The following is a 24,467-nucleotide window of genomic DNA, read 5'->3' on the forward strand; positions in this document are numbered from 1 at the left end:
CCGGGGCTGGGGCTGGGGCCGAGGCTGGGGCTGGGGCCGAGGCAGGGGCTGAGGCAGGGGCTGGGGCTGGGGCTGGGGCCGAGGCAGGCGCTGGGGCTGAGGCAGGGGCTGAGGCAGGGGCTGGGGCTGGGGCCGAGGCAGGGGCTGGGGCTGGGGCTGGGGCCGGGACTGGGGCTGCAGCAGGGGCTGGGGCTGGGGCCGGGGTTGGGCTGGGGCCAAGGCAGGGGCAAGGGCTGGGGCTGGGGCTGAGGCCGAGGCAGGGGCTGGGGCTGGGGCTGGGGCTGGGGCTGGGGCTGGGGCTGAGGCTGAGGCTGAGGCAGGGGCTAGGGCCGGGGTTGGGGCTGAGGCCAAGGCAGGGCAGGGCAGGGGCAGGGGCAGGGGCAGGGGCTGGGGCTGCAGCAGGGGCTGGGGCTGCAGCAGGGGCAGGGGCTGGGGCCGGGACTGGGGCTGCAGCAGGGGCTGGGGTTGGGGCCGGGACTGGGGCTGGGGCTGGGGCTGGGGCCGGGGCCGGGACTGGGGCTGGGGCCGGGGCTGGGGCTGGGGCTGGGGCAGGGGCCGGGACTGGGGCTGGGGCTGGGGCTGGGGCTGGGGCGGCTCCCACGTGGCCCTGGCCAAGGTGAGTCACAGCCTCCCGCGGCGGCCTGGCCCGTCAGCTTACCTCTAGAGGCGCTACTTCCAGTGGAACTTCTTTTGGCAGAGAGCGGCCGACTGGAAATAAATAAATAAACAAACAAACAAACATACACCTGCTTATTTTCAAATATGCACTTGACCTGCATTAATACAAGTACAATCAGTAACTGGACATTATGTAATGAAGAATGATTTCGGAGTTTTCAGAATTTCTCAGGCAAGTTGGCCTACAACCTTATAAACTCCCCGTCTGAGAAAGCTTTACCATTCCACGTGGACTAGCTCGCCAACACAGAGAGCAAGTCCCACCTAGAGACAGACGCTGACACAGAGGAAAGGTGACAGGATGTTCAGTCTCAGGTGCAGAACGCCCCCTTTACCAGCCTGCCCTCAGGTTAGACACACCGTGCTCTCCGAAGGCACTGAACAGTTCACTTACGTCCCTCCACTCTGCTACTGAACCGTCACATAAATGTAACAAAAATCGACTTATGGCAAAGACCAAGGCCACCTATTTCTTACCATTCCCATGGCATCTTACCTCGTACCAGGATCCACCTGAGGTAAGGGGGATTTAGAACAGGCTTGTATATGTAAAAACACAGCTAGAATTTGTGTTTTCATGCAGCAGATTTTAAACATAAAATCTCACAGGAATGAATCCCTTACTTCAGACTCTCCTGAGAGCTAGAAGACGAGCGGTCCGATTGCGGCAAAGACACGATGCTGTCCGAGTTCTTCAAGTGGGACTGCAGGGCCTTCTGGTAGGAGGACTCCAGCGTGTGGTACAAGTGCTCTGCTTCCCTGCTGAAGTGACTGTGGAACCCCCAGTAACACCTTGGGAAAACACAACTTCCTGTTACTGTGCGGGCGGCAGGAGCTTCGCTAGCTCTGCACCCGGCCTACAGGACACCTTCCAGGACCAGAGCTGTTCCCTGCTCCCGGAGCCCGTGTGCGGAAGACACGGAGAACAAAGGAGGCTGACCCACAGTGTACTGGAGGCTGACACTGGGCGGGAACTTTTCTGAACCTCAGCCTCATCACAAAACGGAAATTGAAGAGGCTCACTTGTAAGAACACTGGGGAGCCTTAAGGGAGAGGGAGCTAAAACATCGAGAACTATACCTAAACCTGAGGGAGTCACGAATGGCAGTGTGTTTTTGTTGTTTTGTTAATCCTCACTGGAGGATTTTTTTTTCACTGATTTTTGGAGAGTGGGAAGAGGGAGGGAGGGAGGGGGAGAGAGAGAGAGAGAACATGCATGTGAGAGACACATTTTTGACCAGTTGCCTCCCGCAAGCACCCAGACTGGGGGTAGGGATCGAACTTGCAAAACCCAGGTACATGCCCTTGACCAGGAATTGAACCTGAAATCCTTTGATGCACAGGCTGATGCTCTAACCATTTAGCAACACTGCCAGGGCTAATGGTAGTTTTTATCAATGTAATTTGACACTTGTTGATTTAAAGTATTTAAAAATTGCCCTAGATAATATGTACAAAAAAAATGGAAATATGTTCAGAACTACTTAAAATCATTCCTGCATGATAACTGAAGAACTGGAATGAATTGGGGAAGGGGAAGAATACAGGATAAAAACAGCATAAGTAGGTCATTAACAAATACCTTCCTAATAGTTTTTACCAACTACTAATTACTGCAGTTACTTTGGCAGGAACCACCCAAGATGAGCTTGGGGTGAGCACTGCATTGTCATTGTGAGGTCCTCCAAAACCCTCAGAAACCAGAGAAACAGAATTTAACTGAGAGAACAACGAGCAGGAAGTAACTGATCAGGATGTATCAATGCAGCTAAGTAAAATAACCATACGCCATGCTTGTAAAAAAGAATAGGGTTGTTGCTGGTTTTTTTGTTTGTTTTTAATATATTTTATTGATTTTATTTTTTATTTTTTTACAGAGAGGAAGGGAGAGGGATAGAGAGTTAGAAACATTGATCAGCCACTTCCTGCACACCCCCTACTGGGATGTGCCCGCAACCAAGGTACATGCCCTTGACCGGAATCGAACCTGGGACCCTTCAGTCCGCAGGCCGACGCTCTATCCACTGAGCCAAACCGGTGAGAGCATGTTGCTGTTTTTTAATATATTTTTATTGATTTCAGAGAGGAAGGTAGAGAGAAACATCAATGATGAGAGAGAATCATTGACTGGCTGCCTCCTGCATGCCCCACACCTGGGGATCGAGCCCACAACATGGACATGTGCCCTTGACTGGAATCGAACCTAGGACCCTTCAGTCCGCAGGCCAACTCTCTATCTACTGAGCCACACCAGTCAGGGCAAGAATAGGTTTTAACCTGTGTCAAGGAGAAGAGCTGATCAACTACAAAAGCACAGAAAAACCGCCACAGGCACAAAGCTGGCAGTGCTCATCCACGCGCTCCCGTGCCCGCGAGACTTAGCACGAAACTTCTGGTGGTCACGGTCACAGTGGCAAGATTACTCCCAGGGAGTACCGACTGTCTGGGGCCACCGCCGTGTGAGCGGAGCGGAACTGCCTCAAACCTGATGGCAGCAGCACGCCGCCACTGGGACAATCCTGAGCCTCCGCTCACCCGCCCCCCAACTGTGAGGCACACCCCAAACCACCACCTGACGCTCACTGAACGTGATCACAGGGAAAGAAGTCACTGTGGACTCTGGCCTGGCTTTAACAGGGCTCACTGAAGGAGCCAGAGAACACCTGAGCGCACGAAAAGGTGGTGTACAAATCACACTTACTTTCTGGCTTCTATCCTGGCTTCAGAGTCGGCATCATGTATTCCCTTCTTTATCGTTTCGGCTAATACTGATATGTGCCTAGACATTTAGAACAGAAAGCAACAATTACTAACATATGTGCTGTGCAGATGGAAACAAGTGTGAGACGTAACTTCAAAATGGGAACATGGAACCTAGAGCCTTTGTGCCGAGTCCAGTCACAATGCAGCTTCCGCATCAGAGCGTCCTGGGGGCCCGGGGTCTGTCCCAGTGCCCCACCCCCACCCAAGCACCCTGATAAGGCTACACTCTGGTATGGTTGTTTTTTTTTTAAGTTACAGCTGATTTTTTTCAGGCCATACTTATTTAGCTCAATCTTTTATAAACCAAAGCAACAAAATCCCATTTTTCCATAATCAGAACTAGTTTCTATGGAAATTGTAATGAGACAATTATAATCGTAATACTAATGAAGCTATCTGCATCACATTTCTGTATTTAAAGAGAATGTTTTTTCAAGTTCCACTATGTATCATGAACAATTTTATAAAATTATGTAACCATTTTATAAATAGGTATTCTCTTCAGTTATGTTCTACTCTAAGTGAGAAGAAATCATTAAACTGTCTCATTGACATTTAACAAAGTTTTAAGAAAAGGGAAATGCTAGAATGAAGTTTCATAGAACAAAGACCAGTTACCAATTTTACCAGCCCATTCACAGTCTTTCCCTCACTCCTTCATTCATTCATTCAATATTTAATGAGTCCTGCTAAGTGACAAACACAGAGCTGGAAGGTGAATGAATACATGAGGCTCTATCTGAGTTCTTCATGCTTTTCTATTCTCTTCACTTGTCCCCACATTAAATCCTCATTCCACTTTCCTCTTAATTCCCAAACTGCCACCAAATAAAGAGGATATACTACTGAGATTAAAAACCAAGAAAGTATTGAAAAAAAATGTGAGACTATCTTCTAGATCAATGGTTCTCAACCTTTTTAATGCCGCGACCCTTTAATACAGTTCCTCATGTTGTGGTGACCCCCAACCATAAAATTATTTTCGTTGCTACTTCATAACTGTAATTTTGCTACTGCTATGAATCGTAATGTAAATATCTGTGTTTTCCGATGGTCGCGACCCACAGGTTGAGAACCGCTAGCAGGGTCACCTAAGACCATCGGAAAACACAGATATTTACATTACGATTCATTAACAGTAGCAAAATTAGTTATGAAGTAGCAACGAAAATAATTTCATGGTTGGGGGGCACCACAACATGAGGAGCTGTATTAAAGGGCCGCGGCATTAGGAAGGCTGAGAACCGCTGCTCTAGATGCACAGTAGTACGTCCGGTGAAAATGCGCCTCTGGGAGCCTCAGCTTCGTTTCCTCTCTGACCACTGCAGCATGCATGGGCCTCCCAGGAGTACTCAACTTATTAAAATCCCACTCTAATGAAAAGTTTAATGTGCTATGAAGGTCTTCACAAATTATACGACAGATCATTAAAATGAGTGGCACAAAGATCAGCATTTATTTCTCTAAATTTAACTCAGAAATAACAAAAAATGATTCAAAATTCAGAGGCAGGCTTCTATTCTTCAAGAATTGTCATAATCCCAGTTTTCATGATGATGATGTGAAACTTACCAAACACCAGTCTGAATAAAGAGAAAATCGCTGACTCTGATCCACCCTGGCTGCTCAGATCACCTGAGGCACGGGAGGCTGCAGGAGCAGTCAGCCAGGGCCGGCGGGCGGTGTGGCCGTCACCGCGCACGTCTGCCCACACCTCTAGACACACTAATCCCTCAACCAGTGCGGTTCACTCCAGGCTGCTATGTGCCTCAGAGCAGCAGAAATAACAGACGTTGGCATGAGAACAAATGCTTGGATTCCTTCATTTCTGATAGAAAGTGGGCCACTCACTGAGTCATTAAATCTCAGGATTCAATTCAGAGGGAAAAAACAGCAAATCAGATGCTCACCGTTCCAGTGAATGTGTCTGCCATTCTTGTAAAAGTAAATCTAAAAATTCAAAACAGCGTCTGAAAATTGTAAAGAAAAAATATGTAACTTAGTGATTTGTATGTTAGTGAAAATAAAAGCTTTTTTCTTAAATGCCCCAACACTACTTTTTATAATTGATGTGACTTCTAATTTGTATGATTTAAAACATGGGACATAAAGATAGAATCAGAATTAACAGTGTCAAAGAAAATTTAAAAACTAAGCATCTATGGTGGTCAAAAGAAAAACCAGAGCTACCTGAAGGGACAGGATACAAACGTTCCCCCAGCAACATCACCCCCGGGGCGCATAGTTCTCACTTGTTTTATTCTACCTCAAATAATACATGGATACAGGACGCAAACATGCACAAAAGAGCAACGTACATTACAGAATCAGGCAATTGGTCTTTGCATTAATTTCACAGAATGCCTTGCACACAAAAAAGTAAAAAATACCCTGAAAAACAAAAAGTGTTTGACAAATTTTCCTATTAAGGTTCTAAGTAGTGCTTAAAATCCTTTTTTCCTAGCTACTCAGCCATTTTCCACTCCTCAATCTTCCAACAGCCTTTCTCTGTCAGCCTTTGCACTTCTGTGACAAGTCTTAGCTTGATCTGTGCACGGAAACACTCCTGACTCCTCCCCTTTGGGTGACATCGCCACTTTGGGAGAAGGCCAGGGCAGCCATCTTTGCAGGAAGAAATCTTAATGGTTTTAGGAACCCGTTGGGAGGAAACAAGTCAGAAGGTGATCTTTCTCGAATGACCCGACCTTCCGTCCCATGATCTTCCTAATTCAAAACCTCACAATCCATACGATTAACCACTCAGTAAGTCTTTATAAGCCCTTACCCTCTGCTAGATGCTAGAGATACAACAGTAACCAAGACACAACCTAGGCAGCTGGACAGACAAGAAAGGGCTGCCATGTGCCTGGAGCACAGGGGCTCTAAAGGACACGGGAGAGTCAACTCACTCCTAGGGGTGGCAACATGGGGAGTTTGGGGGTTTGCAAAGCCAACTTTCTCCAAGGAAACACACTGGATTTCTCTCTTAGTGCAAACAGCCATCTTTAGCACTAATTCTTGTCTTAAGTATTAATTAAAAATACACCTGTAATTATTTTGTTTTCAACTTTTTAGACTTACAGCAAACACAGAAGTCTACCAATGTTGGCGTTATTTAATCACATCATGAATTAAACACATCAGGTTAGAACTTGTCTCTCTTCTTCACCTACTCATCATTCAAAAAGGCAGCTCAATTTTCCACTTCCTATGAAGCTTCTTGAGCATGTTACCTGCTGGTTTTGATCACTGCTCTCTCTGAATGCTGTAGCTCACTCTTACACTGCTTTGTGTTACTGCTTTTAATCTCTCCAACTAACCATAAACTTCTGAAAGGCAGGGAAGTTGTGCAATGCATTTCTTAGCAACTCTACAGAGCGAATGCAGGTACAGGTTATACCGCCCTCTCTGCCCCTCTATCCCTTTCTAAAGGCAGAGGGACCGCCGGGTGGTCCCCATTTCTTCCCGCACTAAGACACATGATTCTGACGGCACCTGCTCTGACTGAATACAGAACAGCAATCTGGGAGTGGCTCAGAAATTGATGAGGCCAGAACTGTCAACTGCTCCAGAATGACTTGTGCTAACCCAACATGCACACACTGGAGCCCTAACCCCCAATACATGGTATTTGGAGATGGAGCCTTCGGGAGGTAACGCAGTGGGGCTCTCAGGATGGACTGGTACCCGTCTAAGAAGAAACAACAGAGGGCTTGCTCTCTTTCCCTCTGTCCTGTGAAGACACAGAGAGAAGGCTGCCATCTGCAAGCTACCCTCCTTGGAACCCAATCCTCAGGCACCTGACCGCAGCCCGCCGGCTCCAGAGCTGAGTACATCTCTGCTGTCAGTCACCCAGGGCACGGTCTTTTAGGGCAGCCCAAGCCGGCTACTGCACCAAACACCCTGCAATGTTCACCGCAAAGATGGGTGTCCCCTCACTGCACAAAGGAAAAGCGCCTCTGAATTTCTGAAACCTAAAAAGCGCCTCTGAATTTCTCTAGGAAACCTAAAACAGTAATGATAACAGCAGCAGCAACAAATTCTAACTCGGGTTACCATCCATTAATCTTTTACTAAGTGCCGAACCCTTTCACCTCGGTGACTGTCGCCCCGCAGAACAACTCTGCACAGGGTCCTCTCATTCCTAACAGGCCAAATAGTTAGTACGTGGGACAAGGCAATGCTCCTCCCCAAGTCTGCCTCCTCGGGACCCACTGGCAGCCGGTCCCTGCTGCCTCAGCACACGGAGCTCCAGGAGAGGCCAAAACGCTCTGCGCTGACCCCAGGGAAAGCCGAGAGCGTCCAGGGCAGGCTGCTTCCTCGGCGCTATGCAGTTTGGCCTTGCAGCTCCAAATCAAGCTTTTTCAGGGGAAGGAGCACATTTCTTTCTTGATTTATACAGTTGGCTGATTGCCCTTTTCTTCCGCATGGCTGCCATTGACCCGTAAGATGGATATGGGGCCACCTCATGCTTAAAAGGACCCCCTATCCATGGAAACCTGGCAGGACCACCATGCCACCCCGGGAAAGGAGGGAAACAGCAGGCAGCTAACGTGGCTGGGTGTAAGCCTGTGGGGGGAGGGCTCTTTCACTGGCTAGAATCAACACCCCGCCCTGCAGGGTGGAGCCCTGAGGCTGCTGCCCATTGTGTACACCTTAAAGCTCCTGACAGCCCACGGAGAGGCTTCTCAAAACCTACAAAACCACCCTGTGCAGTTACGTTTTCCTGGGCAGAGGGCCCGCAGATTTAAATAGACTCTCAAAAGACCCTGTGACTCAAGAGTCAAGAATCACAAATCCCAGCGAGGGAGCCTTTATTCCTCACGTGTGACTAGGGCTCACCAGGACACAAGGTAACACGGGGTCAGGAACAAAGCCCTCGCTACGCAGCTTTGTATCTTCCTGGTGTACCTCCCATAACTGTGCAGAAGCAGGTGATTGGTCAGAATCCACAATCCCAGAAATCACTATCAGAAGATATAAACACACACACCTCCTCCTCCCTGTTACTATTAAATAACTGCCACTATTTTTTTTCTTGCACGTACACAGTTACTGTCTTCCTTCAAAGAATAGGGTACAACAATGATACAGGTAGAGAGATTATCTCAGGAAAAGATGTACAGAGGATCCCCCCTCACCCACCCAATCCCCAATTAACTCACATACCTACACACACACACACACACACACACACACACACACACACACACACATTCATTCATTCTCTCTTGCATGATGCATGCACAAATAATCAAGGTTGTCCAAACTTACTTTCCTGACTATTTAGATCATAATTCTTCACTATAATATTATTCATTGCAGCAATCTTAAATTCTATTAAACATTTCAAACAAACTTTCCTTTTGGAATTTGTTTTGGTTTTTAAACAATGCAAAAATAATAAAGAAACTGTTTAAAAAATTACCTTCTAACTGCAACAGACTTGGAGGTACAGTTGCTTGTTATCACAGGTATTAGCCTAGGGATATGTGTGTGCTGTGGAGAAGAACAAAAAAACAGATGAACACTTGAAAATATAAAAACAAAACTAGGGACAACCACTTCCTTACTAACCTACCTAAAGTACATATACGTATATTCAGATTATAACTTCACTGAGTTTAAAAAGGATAAAAGAGTATCACTGGAGACTGCCAAAGGCCATAACATTTACAGAGCTAAAACCGACATGATATGTAAATAAGTCTAAAATTAAAACAACCAGTTGGAATAAAATCTAAATTGTCTGAGCAACAGAGGTCCGCGTGAGTTCAAAAGGGGTCAGCAGACCAATTCATTTTGATATTGTTTTAATGGAAATATCCAATAATGGCTTTCAGTTTAATATTAAGCAGGCAGTGCAAATAGTAAGAACTAAAAGTAATACAAAGTAAATAACCCACAATAATCAGAATAGTCTGGGTAGACTTTGGCTAACATCAAGCCTCAGCGGCAAGGGCTGCCCCTGGGAAAAGGGACTTGAGGGTGGGGAGCAGTGATATGGAGATCCTTAATTTTAAGCCGTTGTGCACAACTGAATTTTACTGAAAACTTGTATATAAATTACTTGAATAATTACTTAAATGTACAAAAATGTTTAGAAAACTGAACTAACGAGAATATTTTGTTTCTCTGCTACCTACAATTAATAACAATTACAGATGAATAACCAAACCACAAACACAAATACCTAGAGTAGAACGACTAGGGATCGGGAAGGAAAGAATGGGAGCATAATCTGGAGATGTAAATAACAGAGGAGAAACTCAGAAACAGATGGGGATGCTCCAATATTTACAAGCAATGATGAGTCCACGATCAACACCTCAGTAACTACACCACATCCATAATTCACATGATGGAATGTGAAAGGCTCCTATGTTATAATTCAGTGGAGCAAAGGCCAATACTGTACATACGATATGATTCCAACTAGATGTAATCACTCTCATGAAAAATGCCTCTCACTACTGCTTACCAACCGCCAATACTTGCTTACTCATATATGGCCCCAAAACATACTTACCCGAATGATTAACCTAACAGCTACAACACCAGAAGTAGCCATAATTTTGGCACTATTTGGAATTAAATTAAAGATAGTTGGCATAATGGCTTCAGCTCCATGGTCAAACTTATTCCCCAGAACTGATGACAGATGCCTAAAAGAAGAAATGAATACTGGGCTGTAGTTATATTTCTTGCAAACAGTGAAGCATATAAAACTCTTAACATTTTAGAGCCTTCATTTAAAGTTATCTAGAAATAAAGGACAAGGGTCTCAAATCGGTCCAATGTGCATGTAGAGGACTTGGCAAACAGTAGCCCACTGTTCCTTTAAAAATAAATAAATAAATCATTTCCAACAAATCAGAATTCAAATAGCAAAAGACAAATTTATCATACACTAATAAAACATAAACAGGAAAAGGCTGCCTCACTCTTTCTCTTTCACCCTTTTTATTTTTAACATAAAAGTCATGCTTCAACATCTGACTGCAGCCAAAGCTTTTAAACGGCTGCATGCCATCTGATGCCACTGCTCCTCTGACATTCTGACATCCTTCCTAACAAGAAGTTCCGGCTCCAAACATTGGTCCACATTCAGTTTAGGCAGGATAAACATTTACTAGACGACAATACACGTCTTTAATTTTTATTTTGTAGCTATAATACTCCTCTATATCCTGTCAGCAAAATCAATGAAAAAGCTAAGAAACAAGTTTATAAATTTCATTTTTCTGTATTATTAGTAACAACTGCTTCAGCGCTAAGTCACAGAATAAAGTTTAAAATCTGTCAGACTTTACATGACCGGGCAAGAAGTATTTTAAAAGCATTAGCAGCAGTGTCACTGGAACGGGTCTTGGAGACTAGTCGGAAGTAACAATAGAAAGACCCATCGGACAGAGCCCATGAACCGCCCCTGACGCCTGTGCCTAGGATGTTATGACATGAGAATCTGGAGCTTTGCAGTCCTTACCCCAACGTGATACAAGCCTCCCGCACTACCTGAGACCGCAGATCCTTAGCAGATAGTTTAAAGGCTCCATCCAAAAGTCTCAAATGTTGAAAGAAGTTATCATATTCAGCAGCACCAGCCAAAAGTAAAGATCTAATCTTTTTTAGCTAATGGGATAGAGAAAATTAGGAGATATACAAAACTGTTCCTAAAACAGAACATACGAAATAACAGAAGCCATCAAATATGAGAAATCAATGTCAAAGTTAAATGATATAGAAATAGTTTTACAAAAATAATTCAGCCAATTAAATGTTAGCTAATATAATGAACAAATCTACATACCAAAAATAAAAAATAATAATTTTTAAAATGTAGTACCTATGATAAATACAATTCTACAAAATGCATTTTAAATTGAAAACATCTTAGTGTATACATTCTATCCTAATGATAAAATAACCAAAACCTGCATTTTAGCTTGTAAAAAGCTCTTCCCCCCTAAGCTTACCTTCCCCCACACCCACTCCAACTGCCATTTATTTAATAAATCAAAGGAAGTAGCAATCCTACAGTCTCTTTTAGTATCCTCCACGGTATCATTACTAAAAGCTGGTCTGAATTTGAAAGAGAATACGATACTTTTTTACCACCCCTCTTTTTGCCAGCCAACCACTGTAATAACAGCTTTCCTCAGATCAGACACACCGTCCCTTTAGTGTTCAGCTCCTTGCTTTCATTAATCTGCTTTAAAAACAGGCAGACCAGGACTTTCTAGCATGCAATGTGAAGAAAGGAGGAGAGGATCACACTAAATGCCACTAAAAAGCAGCTTCGCTGGCCAACAATCAGACGGTGTCTTTCCCAGGTGAGTGGAGGGCATCACCAGACCTTCCACAATTAGGTCTTCGTTAAAAACAGAGGATCTACATAAAGGTGTAAGTCTGCATGCTTTAAAAATAGAAGTGAGGTACTCTACTAAAAGGTAAAATGTTAATGCAGTAATTTTTACTTAAAATATTTACTCCTTAAAATTCATTAGAGCTATATCCCAATTTCATAATAAAGAGTTTAGAATCTAGTGAAAATGTAATCACATAAAATCACTGGCTTACAGCATTTACTCTTTGCTCCCAATCATGCTTGTCATCAGATAGTATTTCCCTAATCTTGTTTATGGATTCCTCGAGGTCTCGGCTGGAATAAATCTGTAAGCAAAATCAATTTACAATAAGCACAAGATAATGTAAAAAATAAAAAAGAATATTTCTTAATTACATGAAGTCAAGAGCATTTAGTAAAATAAATCCTTTCATTTTCCAGAAGAGCCTATGAGATAACATCTGGACAGATTTGTCCTGAAGTGAGCTTCATCCCCCTTGTGAGTATGTACCCACTAGATCTGGTGCCCATATAGGGGTAACCCAGCCTCAAATACAGCTTTATGGTAAACTTAACAGATGGCTTTCCATTTAAAAAGAACAAGACTTGCAGAGAATGGTCAGTGGTGCAGAAGTCCTTCACATATAACCACACATTACACCTATTTCACGTCCATCACTTTCAAATCTACTTTTTCATTTACTCCCACATCTGATAAGACAGGTAGGAGAATCATCAACCAGGAATGAGACATGCTGGAAAGGTCAAGAACTTAAGGATGAAACTTAGCCTAAGATGCCTGTTATCTCATTTACACACATATGGAAACCAAACAGCAGTTAACAAGCAATTCCTCTACATATATAAAAGCCTAAGCAACCAACGACCGAACAACCGGTCAACCTGTCGCTATGACGTGCACTGGCCACCAGGGGGCAGACGCTCAACACGGAAGCTGCCCCCTGGTGGTAAGTGCGCTCCCACAGTGGGAGCACCGCTCAACTGACCGACGGGCGCCAGATGCCAGGCTCATGGATGGTGAGTGCAGCTGTGGTGGCACGAGCCTCTCCCGCCTCCACAGCAGCACTATCCGAGCGGCAGCGATGCAGTGGGGCAAGGATGAGTGGGAGTGGCATGGCGTGGCGCCCGCCCGGGCTCAGGCTCGGGCTCCTCCCCAGCCGCCGGCCGCTTTGCGCACTACTACATCCCTTGGGGGATGTCAGACTGCCGGTTTTGGCCCGATCTGGCCTGGCCTGTGGAGATTGGGCCGAAACCGGCAGTCTAACATCCTCTGAGGTGTCCTGAATTGCAAGAGGGCGCAGGCCAGACTGAGGGGCCCCACTGGTGCACGAATCCATGCACCAGGCCTCTAGTATAGACATAAAATGCTATAGGAATCCAGAGCATTGGATAGTCAATGTAGGCTAAGAAAAGTATCACTACCTCCAGTCATTAATAAAAAACACTAAGACATTCAAAGCAGTTAAAATGTATGACTTTACCTCAACCTTTGCTTCATCTGTTAGGTACTTAAGTGAAGCATCAAGATGGCATAAAAAAGCTTTTATTAAATCACTAGAGGCCCGGTGCACAAAATTCATGCACGGGGGGGGGGGGGGGGGGAGGCGTGGGTGTCCCTCAGCCCAGCCTGCACCCTCTCCAATCTGGGACCCCTCTCACAACCCAGGACTGCTGGCTCCCAACCGCTCGCCTGCCTGCCTGATTGCCCCTAACCGCTTCTGCCTGCCAGCCTGATCACCCAACCCAGTGGTCGGCAAACTCATTACTCAACAGAGCCAAATATCAACAGTACAACAACTGAAATTTCTTTTGAGAGCCAAATTTTTTAAACTTAAACTTCTCCTAATGCCACTTGCCCAGGCCGTGGTATTTTGTGGAAGAGCCACACTCAAGGGGCCAAAGAGCCGCATGTGGCTTGCAAGCCGCAGTTTGCCGACCACTGCCCTAACCAATCCCCTGCCAGCCTGATCGATGCCTAACTGCTCCACTGCCGGCCCAATTGCCCCTAACTGCCCACCCCTGCTGGCCTGGTCACCTCTAACTGCCCTCCCCTGCCGGCCTGGTCGCCCCTAACTATCCTCCCCTATAGGCCTGGTTGCCCCCAACTGCCCTCCCCTGCAGGCCTGGTCCCCCCCAACTGCCCTCCCCTGCAGTCCTGATCACCCTAACTGCCCTCCCTTGCCAGCCTGGTCCCCCCCAACTGCCCTCGCCTGGGTCCCCAACTGCCCTCCCCTGCTGGCCTGATCACCAACAACTGCACTCCCCTATTGGCCATCTTGTGGCGACCATCTGGTGTCCACATGGGGACAGCCATCTAGTGTTGGAATGACGGTCAATTTGCATATTACCTCTTTATTATATAGGAAGGAGGACTAGAAGCCCATTGCACGAAGTTTCGTGCAATAGACCTTCCTTCAACTGGCTGCCGGCACCAGTTTTCCGCCAGCAGCAGTTTTCCTCTGGCCACCTGCGGATCGGAGCGCCTCCCACCAGCGCCAGCACGATCGGCCACCCCGAGAGGAACTCCGATCGGGAGGCGCTCCAATCGGTGGGTGGCCAGAGGAAAACTGGTGCTGGCAGCCATGCAATCGGCCACCCCGAGTTCCGCCACCGGCACCTTCCGCAGGCTCCATCGGTCCTCCCCCAGTGCCAGCCGTTGGGGCCTGTGGGAGAAACGGGAGTCCCCGCCCCCCGCTCATCCTGTCAGCCCAATTGGCCACCCCAAGTCCTGCCCCCAGCCTGCCGCCAGCCCAATCATGGGCGTAGCGGAGTGATGGTTATTTGCATACTTCCCTTTTATTAGGTAGGATTCTTCATAGCTTCTCAGACACCAAAACCCTTCAAATTTACAAATTTTTCTAAGAAAAATCCCTAAATAAGTATGCTTCTTTGTTCCTTTGTGTAATCTAATCACTCCCCTCCCCCCTCTCTTATGTGCCCAGACCCACAAACTTGTTAGTAAAGGAAGCAACTTCTTTCTACTTACTTTCTTACTGAAAGATCATCCTTGGGCCTTGACTTTTGCCCATTTCAGCTATAAAAGGCTCCAACATTTTCTAGTCTGCAACCTCAGATCTCCTGTAGTCTTGATATGTAAAATTACTTACCGAGTAAGGAACTTCCCATATCACATATTTGAAAAGTGAAATTTGAAGAGTAAGCCTCTCCTTGTTTTTAATCAAACTCAAAAATCCTCGCTCACCTGCACTGCAGGTACGTCGTCAAAGGCTTTAATGAAATCCTCTTCATCAACAGCACCAGCTCCTTCTTTTGGCGCTATAAAAAATTTATTTTAAAATGTAAATAATGTGCATTGGAAGAATCTGAATAAATACAATAAAAGTTATATTTTGGGTAGGTTTGTAATCATTTCTTTAAAGCTTAATAAAAATTTAAAGTGTTGTGATTACACAATACTTTACTCATTTTTTTAAAAATTATGTTTTTATTGATTTTAGAGAAGGAAGAGGGAGAGATAGAAACATCGATGATGAGAGAGAATCATTGACCAGCTGCTTCCTGCACACACTCTATTGGGGATTGAGCCTGCAACCTGGCATGTGCCCTGACTGGGAATCAAACCGTGACCTCCTGGTTCAGGAGTCAATGCGCAACCCATTAAAATAAGTTCTAATCCATTTAACATTTTCATCTCAACTTTATATTAGCCTTAAAACATTTTCATTCCCTTTGAACTCATGATAATTGCCAATTTTTCATTTATGCATCAGTAACAAGTTTCCCCTATAAAATTGTTGTAAGGTGCTTTGTATACTTAAAAGTTAATTGCTATCTCTTAGGAGCAAGTTTTTTCTTTTTGCTACTATGAACTCCACACATAAAATCTTATGACATCTTACAACTGTTGTTTTCATAATAAAGATTTCAAAACTGGTGTCTGCAGGTTCCTTGTAACCTTCATTAATGATGCACACTGATCACTGTGAGTGCTTCTCTAGAGCTTCTTTCCAGACACCTCTGTGGTGTTGAGTGTCCTGCTGGAACCGCACAGAAAAGGGCTTTATGGACACCTCCTGGCAGCAGTACATGCGTGCCAACCCCCGATGGACAACCACTCACACGGCATTTACAGGCCAACTATGGACAGGTGCCCGTCATGCACTGAGCTGGGTGCTCTGTGCCTGTTCTAGCGCTAGGACTGGACCCCACTGAGCAGACAGGTCCTGAGGCCTCCCTGCGTAAGGCACTGCGCCACGTACCCACAGAGGGAAGAGGACTAGGGATCTGACAAGGAGGAGCCAACATGGAAATTCATGGCCATGGCGCTACACAAAATGGGGAAAAGCTGAGATCAGGGCCGAAGGGGAAGACAGGGCTGGTATCTCTGCTGGTTTACACAGCTGAGACTTTTGGAAGGAATGTCTGGGTGAAGGGTGGGAAGGAAATGAAGTGGTCTGATCATGCAGAAATTTCTGAAACCTTATTTGTAGAATTGACACCACTCAAGACTAGATCAAGAAAAAGGAGTAGGAAGGCTGTTTGGCCATAGAGGAATGAAGTACTGATACATGCTACAATGTAGATGAATCTCAAAAACATGCTCAGTGAAAGAAGCCAGAGCAAAGATCACATTTCTCCAAAACAGCCAGCATAGGTGAACTCTCAGGGACAAAATGCAGATTGGTGATGGGCAGGGGCTGGGGGAAGGAATGGGGAGCAATGTATAAAGTGTGGGGTTTTCTTTTGGGGTGAGGAAACTGTTTTGGAACTAGAAGTGGTAGGTGCATAATACTGTGAATATACTAAATGCCAATGAATTGTGATCTTTAAAATGGTAAATTTTATGCTATGTGAATTTAAGCTCAATAACAAAAATAATAATTTTTAAATGCACTCCCCTAAAAAAAGTTAGAGGTTCACTCTCTCCAAGCAGACAGAGCTGCTGGCAGAGGCCCTGCAATGCAGCACGCCGCTCCGGCCCAGACTCCAGCACTCCAGGGCCAGTTCCGAGAGCAGGCAAGACCAGCAGGACGTGGCATGCGGATGCTAACCCGGCTCCAGCTTTAACTCAGCACATCAGCAAGCTCAAAAGCCCAATGCTAACAGGAGCACTGTCTAAAAGCAGTGGCCACATAATATTTTAGAAGTAAAAAAGTAGGAAATGTGCATATAAATTCACAATGTGACACCAAAATGCAAGTAAATAATAAGGACTCAAACTGTCCAAATTCGGGGGTGGGAGTTGGGATTTAGGGAGGAAATCTTTGTAAATCAATTTTCAAGCCTCAAGGAACTAATCCCTACTATTTACTTAATTTAATATTTGTACTGGTCTCACAAGGAATAATGCTACCTGGAGAAACAAAATACATTTTAAAGACAGAAGATACAATCTGACTGGATAGTCTGTCTTGATAAATAATAACTGGTTAAAAAGGCCCCATTACACTTTCAGACACTGATAGAGCCCATCAGTAATCAACCAGCGCCACCAGAGCGCCCTCTTGCGCTTCCTCTCTCTCTTAGCTACGCTTCCCTTGGTGTGGGCTTCATTCTGCTACAGGCTCTGCTTACCAAAAGGTGGCAACACAGCATCTCAAACTTCCGTCCCTCCAACTCCTCACACTGACAGCACAGAAGATAAGAATGGCCAGCAGAGACACTGTGAGCAAGACTGCTTCACTTCTGAAGGACCCAGAAGGCAAGAACCACGCACGTCTGGTTTCAAAAGCTTGCACAGCTGACCCCACACCGCCCCCAGGGCTTGGAATTACCGGAAGACTTAGACCCAAGAGTGGATGATCCAAGCCGCCGGGTGGTCCCCATTCCAGCGTTTCTCCGTGAGCTTGGTGGAGCTTTGGAAGATGTAGAACTGGCAGAGGAAGGTCTGTTACCATCCACAGAATCTTCATCATCAAAATTTTTATCTGAAGAGTAAGCACAGAAATCACTGGTTTTTGTTGTTGTTTTTTAAATCCTTTTTTACCTGAACTTCAAACAACTAGCCTTAGAGGTGAATAGCTTGCCTCCTCTTTGGGAATCTGAGGTGCCTGTCCAGGTCTTTCCAGGCCTCAGGTAAGTCCAGAATGCAGCCACAACCATCCAGTTCACTCGCACATATCTGGAACCCTCTCCGCCCCATTTGGAAAATAGAAAACACATAAAGAAGAAAGCAATCTCTCATAAGGCCACCACCTAGAAACATTTTGGCATGTTTCTGACCGTTGTGTCATGCAGTTTTAAATAATAGCTGGCATACCCAGCCGGCGGGGCTCAGGAATTGAGCGTCGACCTATGAACCAGGAGTTCATGGCTGGATTCCCGGTCAGGGCACATGCCCAGGTTGTGGGCTCGATCCCCAGTCTGGGGCATGCAGGAAGCAGTCAACTGATGATTCTCTCTCATCACTGATGTTTCTATATCTCTCTCCCTCTCTGAAATCAATAAAAATATACTTTTAAAAAAAGCATTGAACAGACCATCAAACCTCAGAGGGAAGGGGGTGAGGGATAAGAGATCAACCAAAGGACTTGTATGTATGCATATGAGCATAAGCAATGGACACAGACAGTAGGGGGGTGAGGGCATGTGCTGGGTGGGCGGGAGCGGCTGGAGAGAGGTCAATGGGGGGGAAAAGGAGACATATGTAATACATTCAACAATAAAGAATTTCAATTAAAAAACACATAAAAATAAAAGCATATAATCCCACTATGGAACCTTTCTCAAAGAACAAAATTGATGCATGTATAAGCATAATTAAATAACTCAAATATTACCAGAAGAAAATAAAATGAGAATAAAAGGCTTCTCTCCCACTCCACTACTCGTTTCCAGATTTTTGTTTTTAATTTTCTCTTTTGGAATAGTGTTCGAGTGACAGGACAGTTGTGAAGACGGTAGAGTTCCCATTTACCCCACGCAGTCTCCCTACTATTAACATCTAATGTTAGCAGTGTGCTTTTGATACGTTATTAACTAAAATCCATAGTTTATTCAGAGTTCCTTCCTTTTCTCCTGTCCTTTATCTGTTCCAGACCCCACTGAGGATACCAAGCGACACGTAGTCATCACACCTCCCTGGTCCTCCAGGTTGTGAGTTCTCAGACTTCCTTGACAGCTTCCAGGAGTGCTGGTTGGATAGTTCACAGATTCCTTCAAACTGCAAATATTTACCTCATTTTCCCATCATGGTTAGATAGAGTTTATGGGTTTGGGGAAGGAAGACTACAAGGTAAAATGCCATTCACATAGCATCGCATCGCATCGCATCGCATCGCCAGAACATGCCATCCACTAGACTGCTGACATGGCCCCGGCCCCTAAGGCAGAGTGTGCCCGGCTGGCCGCACTGCGCTCTGAAGAAGCCCGGTGCACCTCACACACAGCGTGGGGGATGCTCTCCTCTTCTGGTGGAGCAGCTACAAAGCTGATCTAGAGTGATCCCGCCTGGAGTTGCCTCGTCTCCCTTGCTTACTGGCATGGACTCACCAACACTGAGCTTATACTTTGGGTAATAACCCAATACTACTCTGTCTTATTGCTCAACTTGTTCCAGCTTTGACCATCGGGAATCTTTCCGTTGAGGCCTGTATCCCTTTGCACCCCCATGACTGCTTTCTGTGTGTCTTGCTTGAGCAGGTCCTTACTTTCTGGCATACAGGCTCACTGGGTATGTTCCCTGCTCCCGCCCTAAAATCAGTCATTCCCCACGAATCAGTCATTTCCTGCTGCTGTCGGAAACCCAGATCTGGGCTTATTACACACGATTCTGCTTTTGTTCTTCTTTAGAGAGCTTTCCATATCTAAACAAAACATCAATTACATCACTTTAAACACCCAGCCCAACTTTTCACCTCCCATTAGACCATCTAAGTGCCACAGTGGATTGTGTTCTGTATTTATGGGTCAGGTCTTACCAGGCTAGCTACATGCACCATCTCATTTACTCCTCACAGCGGTGCAGGAATTATTATCCCAAACTTGTGTGGGAGAAAACGAAAGCTGACAGACAACCTGTCAGTGCAGGTCACACACTGCTCCTGCAGCCTCAGTCTGAGGGATTCCAAAGCCTACACTGAGTACTTGTCCACTTACATCAACCCTCCAAACACAAAAGCCACTTAAAAGTACTGTGACGGCCGAAACCGGTTTGGCTCAGTGGATAGAGCGTCGGTCTGTGGACTGGAAGGTCCCAGGTTCGATTCCAGTCAAAGGCATGTACATTGGTTGCGGGCACATCCCCCGGTGGGGGGTGTGCAAGAGGCAGCTGGTCGATGTCTCTCTCTCATCGATGTTTCTAACTATCTCGCTCCCTTCCTCTCTGTAAAAAATCAATAAAAAATATATTTTAAAAAAAAAAAAAGTACTGTGACGTTTTTTGGATGATTTACACCAGTCTGCACCAAACTGAGAACTGTAAGGAAAACTTGTAAATTAATCGGAGTTAAATTCAGTGCACTTTAAGGACTACCTTTTATTCTAAGTTACATCTTTCTTATTTCTTATTGGCGTTAATAGCTCTTGTTTTATGAAAGAACAAGATAGGTGGGATTTTGCTTTGTTATTGTTGTTGTTTTATTTAGTAAAATTAAAGTTGGTCACCCTGTAGCAATCTCTCTATCCCCTCCACCCTATTTTAAAAATTTAACTCAGAAGTAAATGGCCTACAACAAAAACCAGTTTCTGAGACAGCGCACAAGGCCCTTGTTCATCTGCCCTGCAGCATTACACCAAACTGATTTTGAAAACAAACTCATCAGGTTTATAATACAATTTCCTCTCCCAGACTGCCTCCCTGGAAGCCAGCCCCTATTAACTGGCAAACAACTGATCAGGAAAATCACATTTCAAAGTGTCTAACACTTGGTTATACAGTACTAGTGCCTGTTTTAATAATACCTCTTTGAATGCTTTCATTTTTTAATTATTCCCTAAGGCAGCAACTGAAAACGGTACAATGTCAGAAACAAGCAAAGCCGGGCTTTATCCCAACAGTAGAGGGGAAGCACTGAGCTTGCCCACGGGTTGTGCTGAAAGGACTAAGACGACAAGGTCCAGGGCCCCCTCTCTGTCCAGCACCAGCACCATTAGAGAAAACCTGAAGCCTTCTGTACCCACCTGCCTACTCCTCAGGGGCTGCTGTGAGGATCATAAAACAAAGACAAACAAAAGGCATTCAAGAAAGTGCTTTGAAAATCCTAAAATACTCTACACTCAACTGTGGTAGAATCGTTGGTATTGTATTTTGCAGATTGTTAATGGTCTTTGTTAATCATGGCTTGATAGAGAAAAATTCAAATAGGCCACAACTGCAAAAAACAGCTTTTAAACCTTGTTTCCTACTACATTTGCAGCTACTTAAGGTAAAAGTTACCAATGCTTCTAAGCTTGTGTTTCAAGAAGACAATTTGAAAGGAATTATCAAGTGAAAAAGTTTTTATTTTAAATTCAGATCCACGGGCTCTCTCCATGGCTTTTAATACATTAGTTGACTTCCATAATTATTTTGCCTGTTGTTTAAAAAATAATATCAAATACAACAACTTAAGACACATGCTATAAGCAACACACTTCCAATTGCCAAATGAAGGGCTCTGAATGGGGCCACTCCGGACAGGAGTGACTGGACTCTCCGGCCAGGTGCTGTTTCCCACAGCAGCGTAACCTGAATACAGAACAATGTCATGAGGGAGGAGATGAAAAGAAATACAGTCACTCTATGCTTTAAATTCCCAATATGAAAATATAACAAGCAGAAATGCTCATCGTCCAATATGACCATTTTCTGCAAACTGAACCAAATTTAGTTTGAGATAAATACACACACCTTCACAATCCCCTACAAAATAAACACAGAGCAAATCTACTCCGTGTCGTACCTGTTTAGCGGCAGAGTCTCTGTTATTATATCTTGTTTCCGTTGCAGGGGATGGAAATATCCTTCAGAGACAACCAATTCACAGCCTGCCAGGAAGAGCATCCCATAGGAAAGCAAGACAGCCACACCACGCCCTCTCCTTCAATCACAAACCTGGTTCGCAGGGAGTTCTTTCAAAAGCATTTCAGCGCGGCAAGGCATAGGTAAGACCTCCCTGTGAACACTAAAGACTAACCCTTGGCACTCGCTTGCTTTTTTCATCGAGCTGCTACAGATGCTAACCGTGTCGAGTCACACTCGACATCCGAGTGCAAAAGGCTAATCAACACAGTTTTTAGAAAACAATACTTCTTTTGTAGTTTTTCGGTTCCACTTTTGCATTTTTAAAATGCAAATCTTCAAAAGGGAAGGAAAATTGTATAAAATGATTCTCAAGACGAAAGGCAGCACCCGTCACTGCTGTAATTCCCTGTCTTCCTCCACCCACTGCTGAAAACCCTGACATTTCTAGCCGCTAGATTCCTTTCAGGACAGCTTATTCTTACTGACAAATGTACTGCAATTGTAAAGTAACTTATTACCCTAATCCACATACTGCAAGTACAAGAGCAGAAAAAAATTAAAAGTACGTGGAATCCAGAGGCTGAGGAAAACACAGCAAGCTCGTTTTACTGTTCCTACTTCCGCTATAGTCCTTAAAGGTTAACATGAATGTATCTGTAGGTTTCACAATTTTTCCTGCCTAAATGCAAACATTCATGGCAATTATTTTCCCAAGTTTCAGCCACAATATTTAGTTATCAAAGCAATGATAGAATCTTAAATATTTACACACTTTATTTATTTCCTAAACAAAAATTTCAGAATGTATTAGAAGAGCCTACCTTTCCCAGCAGTCATGTTTGTCAGGGATCCTGGTACAAATAAAAGCAGTGCTCTGAGCGCTGCATCTACCCACAGCAACTTGCATCAGCAAACTCCCACCCACTGCTTCTTCAGTGTGATCTAGCACCAAGGACAACTGCACCCTATTCCAAAATAAAAGCCTGGACTATATATAACAGCGTTTGGTTTAAAGTGGGGAGCAGGGGTTGGGTGGGAGGTGAGCCTTTTCCATCTGACTTTACTCATGTAAGACAGCCTTCTTTAAAACTAGTTTTTAAAAAAATTTAATGAACTATCTGACTTTTCCCCTTGAAAACAGAGAACATAACTAACATAAACCTTAAATAAGAAGAGAAAGCAAACTGTAGCTTAAGCTGGTATCAGAACCTGTCCCTTCCCGGCTACTGTAGGTGACCTTCCTAGCACAGCACGCTTGCCAGCTTTCTACCAGATGATCCTGTACCTGTGACCATGGGAACACTTTCCTAAGACCCTGACCCAGAATCCCACACCGTGTGACATGCAGAGTGCAATGAACAAGTATGGGAGGGCCTGGGAGCCCAGATCAGCATTGCTTTTAAATATATTTTTATTGATTTCAGAGAGACAGGGAGAGGGAGAGAGACAGAAACATCAATGATGAGAGAGAATCACCAATCGGCTGCCTCCTGCACACCCCTTACTAGGGATCGAGCCCGCAAAACCTGGGCATGTGCCCTGGGCAGGAATCGAACCCGGGATCCTTCAGTCCGCAGGCCAATGCTCTATCCACTGACCCAAACTGGCTAGGGCATCAGCACTGTTTTAAAGACTATGCAAAATAATAAATGCCTGGCTTTTTAATAAAACAATAGGCAATAAATTCCCTTTTAAAGGAATGCTTTTGTGGATGAAAAAGGGGCCACATACTAAACATGACAAGCTCAGGGGAAGCCTGCTTGACAGCCTTACAAACTCAGAGGCCAAAAGTAACCACATGGGATGGTCTGAAACTCAAACTTCCTAATGAAAAGCAAGTCATGGTGAGTAGTCCTATCTTCCCTGACAAAGGTCAATCTTTACCTTAACTGAGCCTGTCAACTGTCTTTTTGCATCTAAGATAACATACCTTTGGAATGCCTGAGAAATCCCTTTTCTCAGACTCCTCAGAGCACAATCTCCCACCAGAGCACAAGACCACGGAACCCCTCATTGTTATCTTGTTCCCCCTATACCATCTCTATGTGCTATACTGTTAACTGTCAACGATCCTATACCTATCAATGCAAAAAAAGTCTCTCTCTTCATTTCACTTTTTCTCTAATCCCCTTTCCTTTCTCCCACCTCTAATCTACCACCAATGATTGTCATATAAGCCCCTCGTGTCTTTCTCTTTGATTGTGATGTATAAAATAAGGTGCATTCTCTGGAGCATTTTCTCATTCTGTTGAGATTTTGCTTCCCAGCAATTGTCATCAGTTTGGCTCAAATAAAATCATAAAAATTCTTATGGGTTTGGATGTTCCTTATGTTGACACTTAGTCATAGCTACACTGGGCAACAATTCAGATCTTACCTAACAATTAATCATCAGTCTATTTGTTATCAGACTTGCATAAGTATTTCTCATTTCCAACAACTTAGAAATATCTATAACATTTTTCAAATGATAAAATTTTTTAGTGAAAAAACATTAGGTAGGATGCATTTGGCAGTAAAATGATAAACTAGATATATTTCTGTATAAAGGCCAATTGATTATCTTTTATCTAGTTTATATTTTTGTTGGCAAATAAATATTTTGTCTTTTTTTTAAGCTTCCTAGTAGTTGTAGGACTTCCATTCAGCCAGATTTCAGGCAGTCTGAATGATGAAATGTTCATGGATTTACCAGTATGATATTTTCATCCTTTCCTCATAAACATGTTAATTTTGCTTATGAAACTCAAAAAC

General features: G+C 44.6%; 1 protein-coding gene across 9 annotated transcripts in view; it reads right to left on the reverse strand.

Moving 5' to 3' along the window:
- CLASP1 (cytoplasmic linker associated protein 1) overlaps positions 1-24,467 on the reverse strand; it is a 273,855-nt gene that overhangs the window by 117,185 nt on the left and 132,203 nt on the right. For 8 of the 9 annotated variants that reach the window (XM_079782856.1, XM_079782851.1, XM_079782848.1 and 5 more), the window contains 10 exons: positions 17,545-17,697; positions 15,012-15,085; positions 12,022-12,114; positions 10,928-11,073; positions 9,971-10,106; positions 8,870-8,940; positions 5,352-5,411; positions 3,380-3,457; positions 1,303-1,470; positions 659-708 (listed from right to left, as the gene is read on the reverse strand). In XM_079782856.1, coding sequence (XP_079638982.1) covers positions 659-708; positions 1,303-1,470; positions 3,380-3,457; positions 5,352-5,411; positions 8,870-8,940; positions 9,971-10,106; positions 10,928-11,073; positions 12,022-12,114; positions 15,012-15,085; positions 17,545-17,697 — 1,029 coding nt within the window. Of the gene's footprint in view, positions 1-658; positions 709-1,302; positions 1,471-3,379; positions 3,458-5,351; positions 5,412-8,869; positions 8,941-9,970; positions 10,107-10,927; positions 11,074-12,021; positions 12,115-15,011; positions 15,086-17,544; positions 17,698-24,467 lie in introns of those variants that run through there. The other variant, XM_079782855.1, reaches the window with a different exon arrangement.

Source organism: Cnephaeus nilssonii (genome assembly GCF_951640355.1).
Source record: "Cnephaeus nilssonii genome assembly, chromosome: 10".
NCBI classification, from domain to species: Eukaryota; Metazoa; Chordata; class Mammalia; order Chiroptera; family Vespertilionidae; genus Cnephaeus; species Cnephaeus nilssonii.